General features: G+C 37.0%; 1 protein-coding gene across 1 annotated transcript in view; it reads right to left on the bottom strand.

Moving 5' to 3' along the window:
• CSMD1 (CUB and Sushi multiple domains 1) overlaps nucleotides 1-18,061 on the bottom strand; it is a 2,262,799-nt gene that overhangs the window by 1,288,132 nt on the left and 956,606 nt on the right. Inside the window, exon 4 of the mRNA XM_045286696.1 lies at nucleotides 892-1,086. Coding sequence (XP_045142631.1) covers nucleotides 892-1,086 — 195 coding nt within the window. The remainder of the gene's footprint in view (nucleotides 1-891; nucleotides 1,087-18,061) is intronic.

Genomic DNA, 18,061 nt, shown 5'->3' on the forward strand with positions numbered 1-18,061 from the left:
ATGGATTGGGATAACAGTTGTATGAGCCCCTAATAAAATGTTAAAAAAAAAAAAAAAGAAAGGTTAAGTATTTCAGGGCTTCAGGAGGTTTTCCACCCAAGTATGATGATGGGCACCTGTCACAATGTATGCATTTATGTTCATCTTATATCAAAGGCCTATAGAAGTTGAAAAACTATTTTAAAATATGCATTAAATTATTAAAGGGTATTTGATTTTTTTATTAGAAAAGAATAAATAAGAAACTCTTAATAGGAATTAAATCAGGAAGATATTTTAACATACACATAAAATACTACAATGCTTTTATATTAAACCCACCTACTGCCTTCAAATTATTTCCAAATCTATAGTGTCCCTATATAGTGTTTTCAGTGCTTTGTAAGTCTTTTCTATAGCAGATAGCCTTATTGTTCTCTTAAGGAGCAGCCAGTGAGTAAGAGATGATGAAATAAGGCAGGGTCCATAAAGTTGAAAAGAATTGAATGATCTAAGGACATATATAAGTTTGTTACTGATTAAATAGAGTATTATAATCATTTCTTAGATAGCATATAGTATCATGGTCTCTTCTCATTTAATTAATATATTTTACAGTATTAGAAGCTCTGGTGGTGTATAATATTGGAAGCCCTGGTGGAGTAGTGGTTACATTGGGATGTGATCCACATGGTAAGCAGTTTGAAACCACCAGCAGCTTCAAGGGAGAAAGACTGGGTTTTCTACTGTTGAAATCATTTACAGACTTATGAGTCAGCATTGACTCAATGGCGGTGAGCTTGGTGTGTGTGTGTGTGTGTGTGTGTGTGTGTGTGTGTTTATAATATCAGTTCTGAATCTATTTATTTAATACAGGTGTCAGTTCACAAGTACATATACATTGTCCAATACCTCTGCAAAATGGAGCTGGAAAATCCCATGATGCACCATTCCCAGGGCTAACAATGCAGGTCAGAATTGCATGTCCTTCCAAGATATAACCAGAGAGACAGCTGTATCGGATTTTGTCTCCTATGTTGAATCTTGTTCCATGGAGAACTCCTTTCATTATTTCTCCAGGATTTCCACAGGTGTGACTGGGCAAAACTGTTGAAAGAAAAGAAGATTCAGAAAATAATTAAAATAAAAGCAAAGAGAAATGCTTCATTGAAATCAATTATGACATAAAATAATATTAGTTCAAAAATTAGCCAAACTCAGAATAAGTTATTTAATGATAAATAAAAAACTAGTAAACTGGCTTTATATTTTTTGGAAATATACTACCATTATAAAGTTTATGTAAGTATAGGTGATTGTGCTTTTCTTAAGGAAAAAATAGAGTCTTTGAATTCAGGAAGCTAGATGATGATTAAACTATTTTTCTAATTATGAAATTCTTTATTCTCAGATAGTAAAAAGCCAGAACCAAGTGCAGAATAGACTCATCTGAAAAAGTTATATAGCCAATACAATATACATTTCTAATCTCCTAGTATACCATAAATCTTCCATTATATTTGACTTTGTGCTTTCAGGAGTAGGACAGGGCTTGATGCACATCCCTAATCAATGCCCAGTCATTGGTTAATGAATAAACAATTGAATTATAGAGTCTATGAGACACTACATTTATCAAACCAACAGGCTTGTAAAAGAAAATTGTGTCAGGTCTTCTGCAAGCCCTGTGAAGTTATAGTATATCAGTCACAACCAACTGTTCCTGACCATTTATTTACCTTTTAATGATTGTGTTCATATTTGTCAGTAATGTAGACTTTGATCCTGTTCTTTCTTGAGTGTTTTGTTTTTATAATGGTATCATTTTCAGTCTATTCTTTCTGAAAATCAGAACGACATGATGCCGTAACGTATGCACCATTAGCGTGACTGAATGGGGGTCATGCCTGTTTGCTGTGATCTCAATGTATGTCTTAAATCCAGCATTCTCCTATATAATGTTTTAATAAATAAAGGAACTGACTGTCATAATGTTTTAAAATAAGACTTTATTTAAAATAAACTAACTTTATTTTGTGTTTGAATGTATAATTTGTATGAATGCAGAGGTATATTTTAATGTAGAAATTTAAAAAGAATCACTGACCCTTAGGAATAACTTTTATTATTATTTTATATCATTTTACTGGGGCTCTTACAACTCTTGTTACAATCCATACATCAATTGTATTAGACATATTAGTACATATAGTGTTATTGTTTTTTTCTAGACATTTACTTTCTATTGAGCCCAGGGGATCAACACCCCACCTCCACCCCCCACCCCGTGGTCCCGTGATAGATTATAGATTGTTATTCTTTTCATATCTCACACGAACCGCTGTCTCCCTTCTCTCTGGTTCTGTTGTTCTTCCCCCTGGATGGGGTTGTGTGGTTTTGTGCCATTCATTGTGATCAGTAGCCCGCCCCACCCCCCACCCCTGTTCCTCCCACCCTTTTGGTATTGCTATTCCTATTCCCGTTCCTGGGTTCCATGTGTCGTGAGTTTTATCTCTTGCCTGTACCTATAAACACTCACTTGGATCACAAACTTGGTTTGGGCATGAAGTCCTTCATGTGTGAAGCCAAGGAGCTGATATTTCCACCCAAGAAATCTAACAGAACAATGGCTGGTAGAGGAAGCCAAAATCCATTTGCAGGTTCCCTATTTGATTGATTTTCCTGTTAGTCCCCAAGGAACATAGTCTAGGAATAGGAATGTCAGGCAAAGGGCATAGGAAAGTGGATTTTAGCAGCTTTGGTTAGGCTGGAATGCCACCTTTTCTTTCTTTAGAGGGGTGGTATTCATAATAGTTTATTTAAAATTACTGTTTAGGTTGTTGACATGATTTTTTTCCCAAGAATCTTTCCTTACAGTGTTTAGTGCTTGACTGAAAGTAACACCTTTTTATTCATTTTTAATTTATTCTGTTTTTAAAAAAATATTCTCTACTATTTTTCGATTGAGGTCTTTCTCTGTTTCACTTGGTCAATTTTACTGGAGCGTTTGTGAGTTTTGTGTGTGTGTGTGTTTCGTTATTTTCTGTTTTTCTGCATAGGGAAGTCAGAACGGGTGGATCTATGAAGATATTAACTGGAACAGTAAATACCTAAGGGCATGGAAAGGTAGTTGAGGTGGGGTGGGGTGGAGAAGTCAATAGCAATGGGTACAAGAAGAAAGAAAATGTTCCAAAGTTGATTGTGTTGATGCATGCATACCTCTACTTCAACAACTGAATTGTATGATATGTTTATTACATCACAATAACAATATATATTTAAAAAAACCCTTTCACATAGAGTTAGATGTAACATTTGGACAAATAAACAGCTGATAGGATACAGAAAGAAGCATCTTCCTTCAGTCTAATCAAGTGAGCGAAGGTATATTTCATCAGAAAAACAGAATGCAAACTTTAAAGAAATAAATGTCAAAGGAAAATTAGCGATAAATGATCATTATGTAACTGTCAAACCACTGAGAAATGTGGCCCAAACAAGTTAACAAATATTTTTAGCAGATACAATTCCATCATCAACATTCTACTCTGGTTCAAAAAAATCCATCTCCTTGATACATGCAAACATTTTCACTTTATTATATCATTTCAAAAATATTAAAGCAATACCAAACTCAAACTTCACCCTGGAGCAATTCTTCTCTGTATACGTGAACCTTTGAAATGTAGAATATGCCTTATATATTTCTAATGAATAACAGTGTAATAGGTAAGGTATAAGGTAGACAGTTTTTGCTACAAAGGGGAAACAAATTGAGGGAAAGAAAAGATAATGGACACCAAGTAAATAAAAAACAAATATACATATATTTATATGTGTGTCCAAGTAAATAAAAAACAAATATACATTTATTTATATATGTGTGTATATAATCTCCAGCAGAACAAAATCCATTTTCAAGCCACTCAGCTCTCTGGTTCCCTGGGTCGACAAGCTGAGTTCTCTTGACAATTGTCCACAGGCACCCACTCCAGAAAGAAGCCTCGTGCCTAAAGCTCTTCCAAGCAATGAATCAGAGTTTGCATGATCTAGTGCTACTTTGCTAGTTTCCTTGTTCTACAAACACACCTTCACCACTCCTCCTCCAGGCCTTTGCTATCTATAGTATTTGCCTTTAACACAATTCCACCAAAAGTCTCTGTCAGGCTGTCTAAGCGTCTATTGGTAGGCACCTTCACATTGCTTCCGTCTGTGACCTAAGATCTTGGATGAAAGCAGAGAACAAAAGAGAGAGATTCACCAGTGTTTAATTCACTCTGTAAAGTTATTTGACTGTTTGGATTATAACAAAGGAAGGATAGCTCTAAGAAGCATGGGAATTCTAGAACACTTAATTGTCCTCATGCAGAATATGTACATGGATCCAAAGGCAGTTGTACAAACAAAACAAGTGAATACTGCATGGTTTAAAACTGGGGGAAATGATACAGGGTTGTATCCGTTCACTAATTCAATCTGTATATTGACAATCCATCAGAGAAGCTTGATTATAGGAAGAAGAATGAGGTATCAGGCTTGGAGAATGTTTATTAACAACCTGTAATTATGTAGATGACACAACCTTGCTTGCCAAAGTGAGGAGGCCTTGAAGGACTGGCGGAAGAAGATTAAGGATTGCAAATTTCGGAATGGATTACAATTCAATGTGAAGACCCAAATCCTCACAACTGGACCAATACCTAACAACATGATAAGTGTAGATAAGGTTGAATTGTCAAGGATTTTGTCTTGCTTCGATCCATAATCAGTACTCAAGAAATTGCATTGGGTAGATCTGAGGCACATGATTTATTTAAAGCATCGAAGAGCAAAATGTTGAAGAATGAAATAAGTCTGACCAAGGCCATGGTATTTTCACTCATCTCGTATGCATGTGAAAGTTAAACATTGAAGACCAATGAAGAATTGGTGCATTTGAATTATAGTGCAAGCAAAGAATATTGAACGTACTATGGACTCCTTGAACAAACAAATCTCTCTCGGGAGAAGTACAGTCAGAATGCTCCTTAGAGGCAAGGATTTTGAGACTTTGTCTCGGGTACATTGGACATGTTGTCACGAGAGACCAGTCCCTGGAGAAGGACACGATGCTTGGTAAAGTGGAGGAAGAAATGAGGAGGCCCTCCACAAGAAGAACCCAGCAGCTGCAGCAATGGGTTCAAACACAGGAAGACTGATGAGGATGGACCGTGTTCCCCTCAGATTTTATGGCACCCAACAACAGCAATAACAACAATAGCCTCTATCCATTACTCAATATGAAAATCGTTTCCAAATCTTAGGTATTTGCTAGCGCAGCACCCTCCTTTTCAGGTGCCAAAGTCTGTCTTAGATATACAGTGCTCTCTAGACCATGGGCTGAACCATGAGAACGTTTCTGAGGAGGGCAGGGACCGGGGAGTAGTTCCTTCTGTTATATTCAAAGTGGCTGTGAGCTGGAACCAACCCAGGGGAATCTAACGACAACATAGAAATATCGAAATTGGATTACTTTAAGAAATATAAACTTTTCATCCACAGTGAGGAGACTACAAATTCAGAGTACTGGCTCTTTTATTTTCTTGTAAAAATAATCTTATTGGGGACTCATACAACTCTGGTCACAATCCATCCATACATCCATTGTGTCAAGCACATTTATACACTTGTTGCCATCATCATTCTCAAAACATTTTCTTTCTACCTGAGCCCTTGGTATCAGCTCCTCATGAACCCTTGATAATTTATAAATTAGTATTATTTTGTCATGTCTTACACTGTCCGATGTCACCCTTCACCCACCACAGAGATGGGGGTTATATGTAGATCCTTATCATTGGTTCCCCCTTTCTACCCTACCTTCTCCTTACCCTCCTGGTATCTCTACTCTCATTATTGGGCGTGAGGGGTTTATCTGTCCTGGATTCCCTGTGTTGCCAGCTTTGACCTTCTGTCTCTCAACATATCTGCTTGTCTGCTGTCAGCATATCTGGATCCGGCATTTCTTGACTATATCCCAGTGTCTTTCTCTGAGGGTAGGAGGCTCAGGGGGCAAAGGACTCTGCTCCTGATTCTTCTTGCTTGATGGTAGTCAGGCAGTGGTGGGTTTCAAATACTTTAACAACTGGTTAGCTCCCCTAATGACCATTTTAATTATAGATGTATATAAAAAAGATATACAGAAAGGTAGCTCAATATTTCATATAGTTAATAAATAAGAACAATAAAGAAGTAATAAAGCTAGATTATGTTATAAGAAAATTTTAAAATGTCAATGAAAAAAAATATTAAATAATACTCGAGCAAAAAATAAAACTGTTATTTAAGATAGTCCCATATTGCTTCTTCGTTGGCATCCTCATTTGCAATATTCTTCAGTTTTATCCAGACATAATTGGCTGCAGGATTTATCCTTAGCCATCTTTTCACTGTAGAAGTTGGATCCCATTATTTTAGAGGTAGGCCAAGTAGACAATAGTCATTGGGTTTGCTATATGAGAAGCAGGTGACTTCTCTGAATATATTATTTTTGTCTTTGAAAATTCCCTTTCTGCTTCTGCTGAACTTACAGCAATTGTTTTGACAATATTTGTAGCTCATTGCACACTCTCTGCAATTGTGTAATTCTCTCCTAATATCTCCTGGGAATTTGGGGCATAACACAAAGGTAAAACAGATGACGGCCTGTCACCATCTAGTTGTTTGTCACTTTGTGGCTTTACACTATCTGTTTGTTTACTGAAATAACAGTCAAGGGAACAAAAATGTAGTATTTCTTCAAAAGTATAACACGTTGTTTTGTTTTTTTAAACATTTTATTAGGGGCTCATACAACTGTTATCGCAATCCATACACACATCAATTGTGTAAAGCGCATTTGTACATCATTCTCAAAACATTTTCTCTCCACTTAAACCCCCGACATTAGGTCCTCATTTTTCCCCTCCCTCCCCGCTCCCCCCTCCCTCATGAGTCCTTGATAGTTTATAAATTGGTATTTTGTCATATCTTGCCCTGTCCGACGTCCCCCTTCACCCACTTTTCGGTTGTACTGTATTACAAGCATAGTCATGCTAAACCTTTTTACACTTGTGAACAGAATGAACATTACTGTGTGGGCACTTAGACTAAGCTGTTGTGCAGATGGAGCCACAACAGAAAGAGTAAGGAATGCAAATTTGTGACTTCCCCTTTGGGCAGCTGCCCAGCCACCCACCTTAGTAGAGAACTCTGACTACAAGCGCCATTTTAACAACCGGTTTGCCAAAATCAACAAAAAATAAGGGAGGTATGGTCCTGGTGAAACAGTGCAACAGGCTACTCCCACCATTGTGGTCAGGTTCCCTTTCTTTGCTTGTTTCTTTCTCTTTTTATTTGTTGTAAAATAAAAGTGGATGGCGATCACACCGAGGAGATTTCCTATCATGATGGTAACAGGAGTTCAGGTGTGGCATCTGTGGTAGTTACATAATTTCATATCAACTTGATAAATAGAGTGTCGGCGTGGAGTCTAGCCTGTCAATGGGGCCACAGCCTGATGATGTCTCCTTGTGACCGTGGCATTCTCATAAGGAGGGTCCTGGGGAACTCCCACTCTCTCTCTACTTCGCTCCTCCGTCAGCAAGTCCCGAGGCTGAGACCTGCCAGAGTCTTGTGAAGCTTCCACCCCCAATGGATCTACAAGTCTCTGCACCCACCGGCCTGTGATCTTCCTGCATTCTGCATTATTGCATGAGGCTACGGGAGTCTGAAGATGACTCACATTTGGACTAGTATTGGACTTATGGACTTGGTGTAGCCTAGGCTAGGATGTTTTCTCATATACAATCACTTCTTGATATACAGCTTTCTCTTACACAAATATGAGGGTATCTGGATTATTTCTCTAGTCAACCCAGCCTAACAGAGCATCCCATCCCAATCTCCCTGCAACCCAGTAGATGACTGTTTCAGAACACATTAGGTGGATAATAACAGCATTATAAACCTGTGGAAGTACACATACATTCAAATCATGACAGAGTACACATGTATCTTCTAACCACGTGCACAATTTAATTTATGATAGAGTGTTCCTGTGGCAAAACTTGGCATGATCTTTCCTTTATATATGATGTAACCACTCTTTCCCAGGTTTGACAGGAGACTTTCATCTGAAATTTCATTGAGTCCATGAAAGTACCTGAAGAACTCAAGGAATTCTCTATCTCTCCACCATCCCAGGTTCTCCTTTCACAGATCATTCTCCAACATCGTAGACAAATTTCATCATCTCGGTTTTTGTTTTTCCTTTTATCTAACATTTGGCCCATTAGTAATATTAGGATTCAAAGTATGTTAACATTTATTCTTTCCCAGGCTCTGTAGGCTAAGAAAATATAAAGGAATTTTTACCTCCTAGTTTGCATTTGTTAAATCTGTTTATTTGCTGAAATGTTTTCTAGTAATATGAATTTCACAAAGTACAGGAGAGATGGGTGTGTTAGTCCAGGTAGACTAGAGAAACAAATTCATAGACACTCATATGTGTATAAGAAAGAGCTTTACATACAAGAGTAATTGAATATTGAGAAAACATCCCAGCCCAGTCCAGATCAAGTCCATAAGTCCGATATTAGCCCAAATGTCCAATACCAATCAATAAAGTGCTCATTGCAACACTTGCAATGATGCTGAATGTAGGAAGATCACAGGCTAGTGGGTGGGGAGTCTTGTGGATCCAATGGTGTTCTAAGTATCTCAGCGCTAGCAGGGGTCTCCATGTGGCTCCTCCAGTTCCCAGGGCATGGGGGTCTATCAGCATAGTGCCATGTGTCTTGTCAATAGAACATCTTTCAGGGAGTGATCTGAGAAAGAGAGTTTCTCCTGCCTCCAAGGAGGAAATCCAGGAATTCCCAGAATCCTCAGGGAAAAGCCATGCCCACAAAGAGGCTTCATTGGCTATGACCCGATTGACACACTAGACTCCACCCCTTTACACTTAATCCTCAAATTGACAGCAGATTATGTAGCTATCACAGTGAAGATCTCCAAGACCACTTTGAAAAACTCTATTATCTGATTGTATTTTGACTAGCTGTTAGTCATTTTGCCTCTAAAACTTGAGTTCTCAAGAGTAGGGGTTATATCTGACTTATTTTTGTCTGTACTGTGTTTGAATACTGTCTGGCCTTCAGCAGTTAAACATAATTGTTAAACATATTTATTCATTTGAAATGATACATATAATGCAAAATACATTTTTTGTTTGCACATGTATTACACATATAGTAGCTAAGATTTCCATGTTTTATAACCTTCATGAAATTGCTAAGATAAGGAGATTTTCCCAAAGAAGCAATAGAAAAAAAAAAAAAAACACTATAATTTTGGAAACAATGAACCAGAAATGATTAAATTTTAAGTCACTTTCTTCTCACAGTTGGCTAACAATGCAAAAAGTTAATAAAGGCTTAAAATGAATTTAAGTCTTTAGTTGCAAAGCAACTTAACAAATGAGAAAAGTGATTAGAAAATTAAGTTCAAAAGTTTAAAGTCACCGATGGTAGCAAAAAGTTTTACATTTAAGACTTGGAAATAAGAATTTTACCTTAAATTCATTTTCTTTTGGAAGGTGCTTTGCTGAAAATTTTAATGTAGCATTAGTAACAAATATAGCTAATTGAAGATTTATTATAAAATTACTTCTAGTTGTACATCATAACAAAGTACTGAAAAGCCAATAATAATATAATCTCTTAGGAATTAAATATAAAAAATGATCACACATAAGTTATAAATATGATGGAAGTTGAAGTCCATGATAAGATTTAAGATTTTGATACAATGTATGAACAATGAAAATTAAGTGTCTGGGTAAAGCTAACTTATAATCAAATACATATAACCTAATAGCCACTTCCATTTATGTTATTTTATACCATTTTCAACCAATTTCCATGAAGTAAATGAATGTTCCTTTGTCAATGATGAGCATTCATTAATTATCTAGTAATTACCTCTGGAATTGATTTGCATTCTAATATTAATTCCCCTTACTCCTTCCTAGAAGTAATTTGCATTCTTTCCCATGGATGTTTCAAGGATAAAATGTACTGGGTGATGGTAACTCTTTGCCCAGGTCAGGCATGTGGTAATGGGAGAGGATTACTTCAAAGAAGCTCTGGATACACTTCTTTCTTTTCATGGCAGGCTTCCATCAGGCCCCAGGAAGCCACGTCTGCGCACACAGGGTTTAAAATACAGGCTGTCACTCCAATTATGCTCACAGAAATTCTCTCCATAAACTTTGGGTTTGGGAAGTGCGTCTGGTTACAATTCAATTACTTATTTAGGTGACCACCACAAACCTTTACCCCTGCTATTTAAATGATTAAATGGATGTCATATTAAATCTCTTTCAAAAAAAGAGTGAAAAACTGAGACTACAATAAAATGCAGCATTAATATTCATTCCCTAATGAGACAAAAGGCTAACAAAGCCCTTCTTTTGCTTCCTCTTCTGCTTTTCTTCTCAAGTCCTTAAGAGAGCAGCAGCCCCATTTTGCATGTATACAATCAATGATGTTGCATTTCTTTCATTCATTTCCAAACTGGGTCCCAGTGGGTTTATGTTAGAATATGTGTTTACACTTTCTTTCCTATAGCCTCATTGCAGCTTATGGAAATAAAACTTCAAGTAACTACCTGATATCAAACACATGACATGGACTATTTGCTCCTAAACATTCTCTTCTCCCACCCCAAAGGTAAAAATCTAAAATATAAAATTCTCATATTGTTTTCTGGAACACTTCAAAATTCTGTCTCCAACTTTGATTCCTGACATTTAGTCTCCTCGCTGAGTCTCTGGCTCCCAAGCAGTCGCTTAAGCAAGGTGCTGAGCCAGCGGTTACTTGACAAAAGCAATGAGGATTTCTCAGTAGGCAGCAATTATTTAATGCCTTCCATTTCAAAGTACAATCCTCCTCTGTGAGGAGAAAGAGTGGAAAGGAGAGTCCTATAAAAATATAATTATTTTGAAAAGTGTAAAGAGATAGGTGAGAGAAACCTAAGAGAAAATGAATTTTCGATATATTTAAAAGTAGAAAGGGACAAGATTTGGCCAAGTTAGAATTGAAAGATACCTTTTATATGAAGGAAGGAGGCCAGGCAAGTATTTATGGGAAAATAAATAAAGGGGCTGTGGGGAAAGGTGACATTGTGTGCTCTCATACAAATTTAAACTCCCAGAAACCCAAAGAAGCAGTTCTACTTTGTCTGATAGGGGCATTAGGTGTCAGAATTGACATGCTGGCAGTGGGGCTTCTAAAGCAGGATCCAGTAAGGTGTTAGGAAGTCTTTTTTTTTTCCCTTTCTAATTCTGGGCAAATTACTTGGATCTTAATTTCTGTTTCTTTTCAAAGGAAATGAAAATTAAACTTGCTCATGGATCTGTTGATAAACAGGTGAACATATGAAAAGTACCCAGGGATTCAAATAGATCCCAATTTCAGAAACAAAATCACCCCAAATTGTACATGAGTCACTAGCTATTAAAATAAGAAGAAATTTATTAAAATAGGCAGCACGGGAGAAAGACACCCCAGTTATGTGTTTGTTGGTAGGTGCCCTTGAGGCGTTGCTAACTCATAGTAACGCAGTGCACAAGAGAATGAAACAATGGTTGGTCCTGAGCCATATTATTTATTCATATTAATTTTACTTCCTCAAGCTGCTCTACTCTAATAATAATTGCTTACATTTATATGACACATATTATGTGTTTGACATTGTTGGGTCCTTTCCGTGTATATAAATTTGCACTCGATATGAAGCCATTGCTATTATTTCCCCACTTCTTAATGGAGGCAATGATGACAGAGAGAGATTAAGTCATTTCCAAAGAGTCACCCAGGTGATTATTTAAAAAACAAAATAAACCTAAATAGTTGCCATTCCCTCCGTTCTGACGCATGGAGACCTCATGCATTGCAGAACAGAACTCCTCGCCATCAGGAGTGCCAGCCTGCGATGTCTCAGAAACAGATCGCCGGGCCATTTGCCATGACGTCACTGAGGGGGCCCAACCAGCAACATTTTGTCTAGCAGTTAAGTGCTTAACATCTGCATTTGAAAATAAGAATGTATTTCATAGTTTTACTTGTGGCCATCTGTTGGTGACAGCACGCATTTATCTTCAATGGACCCCCTGGCTCTTAGTGGAGAATTGCATGTAGTAGAGATTTCAGCACAACTTTTCGATGAAGCAAAGTAGGAAGAAATGTCCATTGATCTGTTTCTGAAAATTCAACCAAGGAAAAATGTATGGATCACAGTGTTCTGATTCATTAGCATGAAGCCACCTGAGTTAGAGAATGATTCCAGAGCAGCTAACACCTACAACCTACATTTATGCTCTTAAAAACAATAGTAGCTCCCAGTTGCTGCATATCAATGTCAGACACCCAAACACTTTACATTTGCCCTTTCTCTCTTATTGGCAAAACAAGCCTCCAAATGATTTCTATGATACATATCAAGAAAATGACACTCACAGAGGTTGAGTTACTTAAAGTAAAACAATATAGCTATCTTAGGTGTATACAACTATGAGATATTATTACCACAATATACTGCCATATCTTAATACAATTGAAATGCATTCAGTGCAAAAACTTAATTTTAAAAACACATAATTTGGAGACATCATAGTAAAAAAATAAATGTTGATGAAAACATATGTACCAATGTTCTTGACACAACTGATGTATGGATTGTTATAAGAGTTGTAAAAGCTCCTAATTAAATAATTTATTAAAAAATAATAATTATAAAATTTTTAAATAAAGTTTACAGAATTAAGGGGACTAGGTTTCTATTTTTTTCATGCCCATTATCTAGCTCTCTGTTTGATATTATGTTATCATATGTTGTGGGATTAACCCTCATCTTCTCAGTGAGAAATTGAAAGAAAGGAAAAATTCAACTGTGCTAAAAATTTAGGAGTTCACATAGAAGTTGCAACTTCAGATGTGTGGTGTAATCCTAAATTTAGTTCAAATTGAAAAACATAAATGCCGATGGAGAATTTGGGAAAGCATCTTTTTAAAGTAATGCAAAATTTAAAAAAAATGCACTGTAGTCCTCATTTACCAATTTCTTTTATACAAATTAAGAAGACTCAGTCTACTTTCACATACTTAAAATGCAAATTTGCTTGACCCGAAAAAAGGTTTGACATGATATAATCACAGAGTCGAACATCTTAGGTAAGTGATGCCTCCAGAAGGGAGGAAATTGCGTAGTATCAAGAGACATTCTAGACATATGTGATTCTACTACTTAACCAACCGGTGGTCTTGAAGCATAATTTTATCTTGAATTCTCATTTCTCCCCTTTCTTTTCCCCTCCTTTCCCCTCTACTTACTAACTCCAGGGAAGTAGATTCTGACACAGAGTTTTGTATGCAGGATGGTTACAAAGGTGTGGTATTAGGATCAAAACGAACCCCCATGGCTTAGTGAGTTAAGCATTGGGCTATTAAGCACAAGTTTTACAGTGGTTTAAACTCATCAGCTGCCCTGTGGCTGAGAGATGAGGCTGTGTGCCTCTGTAAGGATTTACAATTTCAGAAGCAAATCTGGAAGAAGCAAATCTCTTCTGTCCTTAAGGTTGCTAGGAGTTGTGATGTGTTTGATGGCAGTGGCTTGGTTTGGGTTTCCTTTAGAGCTAACATCTGTTGGAGAGGAAAAGAAGCAAGACTGGGCAAAGAACGCAAAGGCTATGACGTCACAACTAAGGTTTTCCATCCTCAAGGTGTTCTGGATCTGACCCTTCCAATTTGTCAGATATGGAAGTGAACAACCCAATTCCAACCCAGGCTAGCCACTTACTGGCTGTGGGCTGTTTCCTGAACAGGGAGTCATCTGTAAGTGAGGTAGCTCCTTCCTGCTACGATTGATCCTATGAACTGCCAAACCTTTTCCATGAAAAAGGTAACTGTTTTATTAATTTTCCCCTCATTTCACCATATATATCTGAAGAGAGTCTTCTATAAGTCTAGTGCTTGAGAAGTTTTCTATGTCCTATGATATAATTGCTGTTTTACGCTATCTAGTCGATTCTGATTCACAGCGACCCATTGAGACACACGAGAGTAGGTTGCCTTGGCTGTGATCCTCATGGAAGCAGAAGAGTGGTCATTCTCCCATAGGCGAGTAGTCGATGGGGTCAAACTGCTGACTTTCAATTAGCAGACAGCTACATATACATTGAGCAACGGGGGCTCAAAATGATGTAACTACAATAGTTCTATCCCAAACTTCAGGCTTATAAAAAGCTAGTACCAAAAAAAAAAAACAACAAGATTTATGTGTAGGGTTTTGTGTGATGATAAGAGGGGAAAAAGCATCAGGAAAAAGAAGACTGTGGTCTTCTGTCCACACTAGTTTCCACTAATGCCACAGTGGACACTGGGGGGTGACAGGGGATGAAGGGATCATGGTGCTGCCAGACTTCCAAGAACATTGAGTGCAGATAGAAGGATGTAGTATTAATAAGCTTAGGAACAGAAGTAAACCAAGCTTTCTAATTTCTCCCTCAAGTAGATTAAAGGAAGATTATTCTCCAAAGAGAAGTCAGACAAAAAGAATATCAATTTTATATTGCATAAATTTATTAAAATATGTAAGGACACCATGATTTAAAACTGTCCTGCATTAGTGCCAATCAATGAAAGTTGATAACAGTGGGTAGAAGATAATGAACCTTGAGACTTCTGACAAGTTGTGATTCTTGAGCCAAAATTCTGAACTAAACAGGCGGTAAAGGGTCAAGCATAAATGGCTGTGAGAGCCCTGCAGGAAGCAGCTGTGGTTAACAGCTCAAACATTGAGTAGCCAATTTCTAAGAATGAAACAAACTCAAGACTATTCATGCTGTCAATGGCAATTAAGAAAAGGGGCAATTTACCTACTGAAAGAAAGACTACAGCAAAAATATTTCAAATAAATGACCCAGCACTTAATGCAATCCTACCATTCATATTAAACATCAAAGATAATATTATATTTCTTGATATAACTAGAAGTACAATGCTGCCAGTGATAGAATAATATCCATAAGCCTACAAGCAAAATTAGTGACTATTTAAATGTTTGCAGAATCCATAATATGAAAGATGGGGACATTTGATATTTTTATCATCTGCTGGAGTCTTAGTTAAGCTGCAGTTATGATGCATTGATAATTACTAGTGGTTGGAATGTGAAAGTGGGAAGAATGAGGAAAATCACACCAAGATCACATGATAGAATTTTGAAAGACCAACAACCACGCTATTGGAAAGACCTCTTTTCAACCACCAGATAAAGACTATATATGTGGACCTACTCAAGTAGAATACACGGGAATCACATGTCCTACATCCGTGGAAAGAAATGACAGAGATGCTAAATATCATCAGCCAAAATAAGGATCGGAGCCATCTGCTAACCAGATTATTTATTGTGCATATAGGATTCAAATTAAAGTTGAAAAAAATTAAGACAATTCAATGGGAGCCAATGCAGAACTTTGAATATTTCCACCTGAACGTAAAGAGCGATTTGACACATTGAACACACATGACTGATGACAAGTAGAGTTGGTGACTAACACCAGCGACATCATACAGAACAAAAGGAAAAGGTCGTTCAAAAGACAAGAAAGAAAAGACAAAAATGGATGCCGGACGATGGTCAGGAAATTGCGCTTGAATGTATAGAGCCAAAATAAATGGAGCTTAAATAGACAGTTGTAGCTCTTTATTCTCATCTTGAATTCTTCCCTGCAACCAATTAGAGGTCTTAAAAACATTGCTCATCTCTCTCCAAGTTTTATTTTGAGTTATTTGCAACGTGGATCTCATCTTCTGGCATGATATCAGATGTTACCTGGTTTCATCATGGTTAACCTTGACTTTCATAAGAAACAACTGAACAATAGCCTATGGACAGCTTTTTCTGCCTTTATGGTTAAAGACTCTCTGCACTCATTCCCTGAGTTATATAGGCGGGCATATGTCCCCACAACCCCTCTCCTTCTCTCTGGCTATAACCATAATTTCTTAGAACTACTCTGTCTACTCCATTGTAGTTATCCGTGAATTGTTCTACTTAGTGTTCATATTCAAGCATACTTTGTCATTCCTTTTTAGCATAGCTTAAAAAACTTTGAAAACACACATATGACATGGAATCCACCAGTGACTTTCTATAGTTTTCCTACCTCTGGGTCTGCAATATTCAGGGTGAACTAACCCGTATCTACTTCGCAGAATTTTATACCTAAAAGATTCACAGATTCTGCCTTAAAGGTTTGTTGGTGTGAAGTTTGTTCCCTTCTTAGAGCCTTTGTAAGCTCTGTCGCCTCTGCCTGGTGATCTCCCCATCCTTTCCCACCAATTCTTTACATGCTCTTCCGACGCTTCGTGCCTTGGCTGGTCAGGCATCATTTCACAGAGGTCTTCCCAGGTCAGATTATCTAAAATAACTTTTTAAAATATCACTTTACTATGTATTTCCTTTGTGGACATACCACTATTTCAAATATTTTTCTTTGTTCGCCTGCTTATATCTAATTAGTTCTACTAATATCAAACTTGGTTAGATCAGAATGCTTTTCTCCTTGTTTCATCATCCCATTCACAGGACCTACGAGATCACATAATATATAGCAGTGTGTCCATAAAATATTTATTGCATAAAAAAATAAGTTGTGAATGAGTGGATGTGCAAATTAGCTACTAGTGGGAACTTCTTCATTCCGATCAAGTGGAATTTAGATTCTCTCTCTTAAATCGCAATATTAACCTTTTTAAGGAAAGGCCTTGAATCTCAAAAAGAATTATGTAGTACTCTATACATAAATGCAGGAAATGAATTTTTATATAAAATATGAATGGCTCTGTCATTAAAAGAATTTTATATGCACATGAATGATAAGGACTCATGCCTTTTATCAGGAAAATTGGTTAAGAAAGAGAGAGCGAGGCCACAGATGCACATTGTCTAAGCTAAAAATCTGAGGGCCCAGGAACCTGGTCTCTATGTGGTCTTAGAAGACATCTTACTTTGTTTGAAGTGCAGTGCCTGAGCTCTAGTAGGGTTATTGAAAGGGAAAACTGGTGGAAAAGATGAAAAAAGACAAGGAGAAAGTAGAATAAAGGGCAACAGAACGCCTGCTGGGAATCTGTGCTGAGAGCAGCACGCCTCCTGTGAACAAAGACTGCGCGGAACAATGCCAGACTTCTTGGATTTCTTCAACAGTTTACCAAGCCTGAACAGAAGCTCATTTACGTTGGAAGAGTCAGAAATAAAAGAAGAGGAAGATATGACAAAGTAAGTCCAAACTAGGCAGTTTCTTTAAATTTTGCCAAGATTCTGGAAGACTGATAAAATCTAATCACATAATTTTGCTAAATGAGATTACAATGTTGAAAATGTTTGCACCAAATTAAAAGCGCTCTACAGATATACAGTGATTACACTATTGTTGTTATTCCTTATCTATGAGATTTAACATATAATATACTTTGGAATGAGCAATGACAAGATACAAACAACATTGATGTTGCAAATAGACGTTTTATATTTTCTACAAAAAGCAAAGTGCTTTTGTATTCCTGAATAAAGACCTAGGAAAATCTGTTAAAATAGTGAACATAATTGTCCTTCCTTTTATTCTCTGGAGAAGCAAAAACCAATTTCTTTTAATGTACAGACGTTACGCAGTGATCAAAAAAATGCAAAGAGACAAAGCTTCCGGTCAAGATGTGGATCAGAGTGTTACTGGAAGAGTGGGAAGCACTGTAATCATGAAGAACACTTGGTAGTATTGAAATAGGATCAGAACTAAACATCAGCCATTTTGAAAGAGAGGATAACAAATTACACCAATATTTATTGAGCGCTTACTATTTGTACAGGACCTATGCTAATAATACCTGTAACTCACGTTATTTTTATTTCAAAGATCTCTCTACTCCAATACCTTAAAGGCACTATTTTTAGGAATTTATTTTTGCACACTCTAAACTCATGATTATCTTTAACCAAGGTT

Source organism: Echinops telfairi, unplaced genomic scaffold, assembly GCF_000313985.2.
Source record: "Echinops telfairi isolate 266 unplaced genomic scaffold, ASM31398v2 ScPeMD7_9;HRSCAF=40, whole genome shotgun sequence".
Classification (NCBI taxonomy): Eukaryota; Metazoa; Chordata; class Mammalia; order Afrosoricida; family Tenrecidae; genus Echinops; species Echinops telfairi.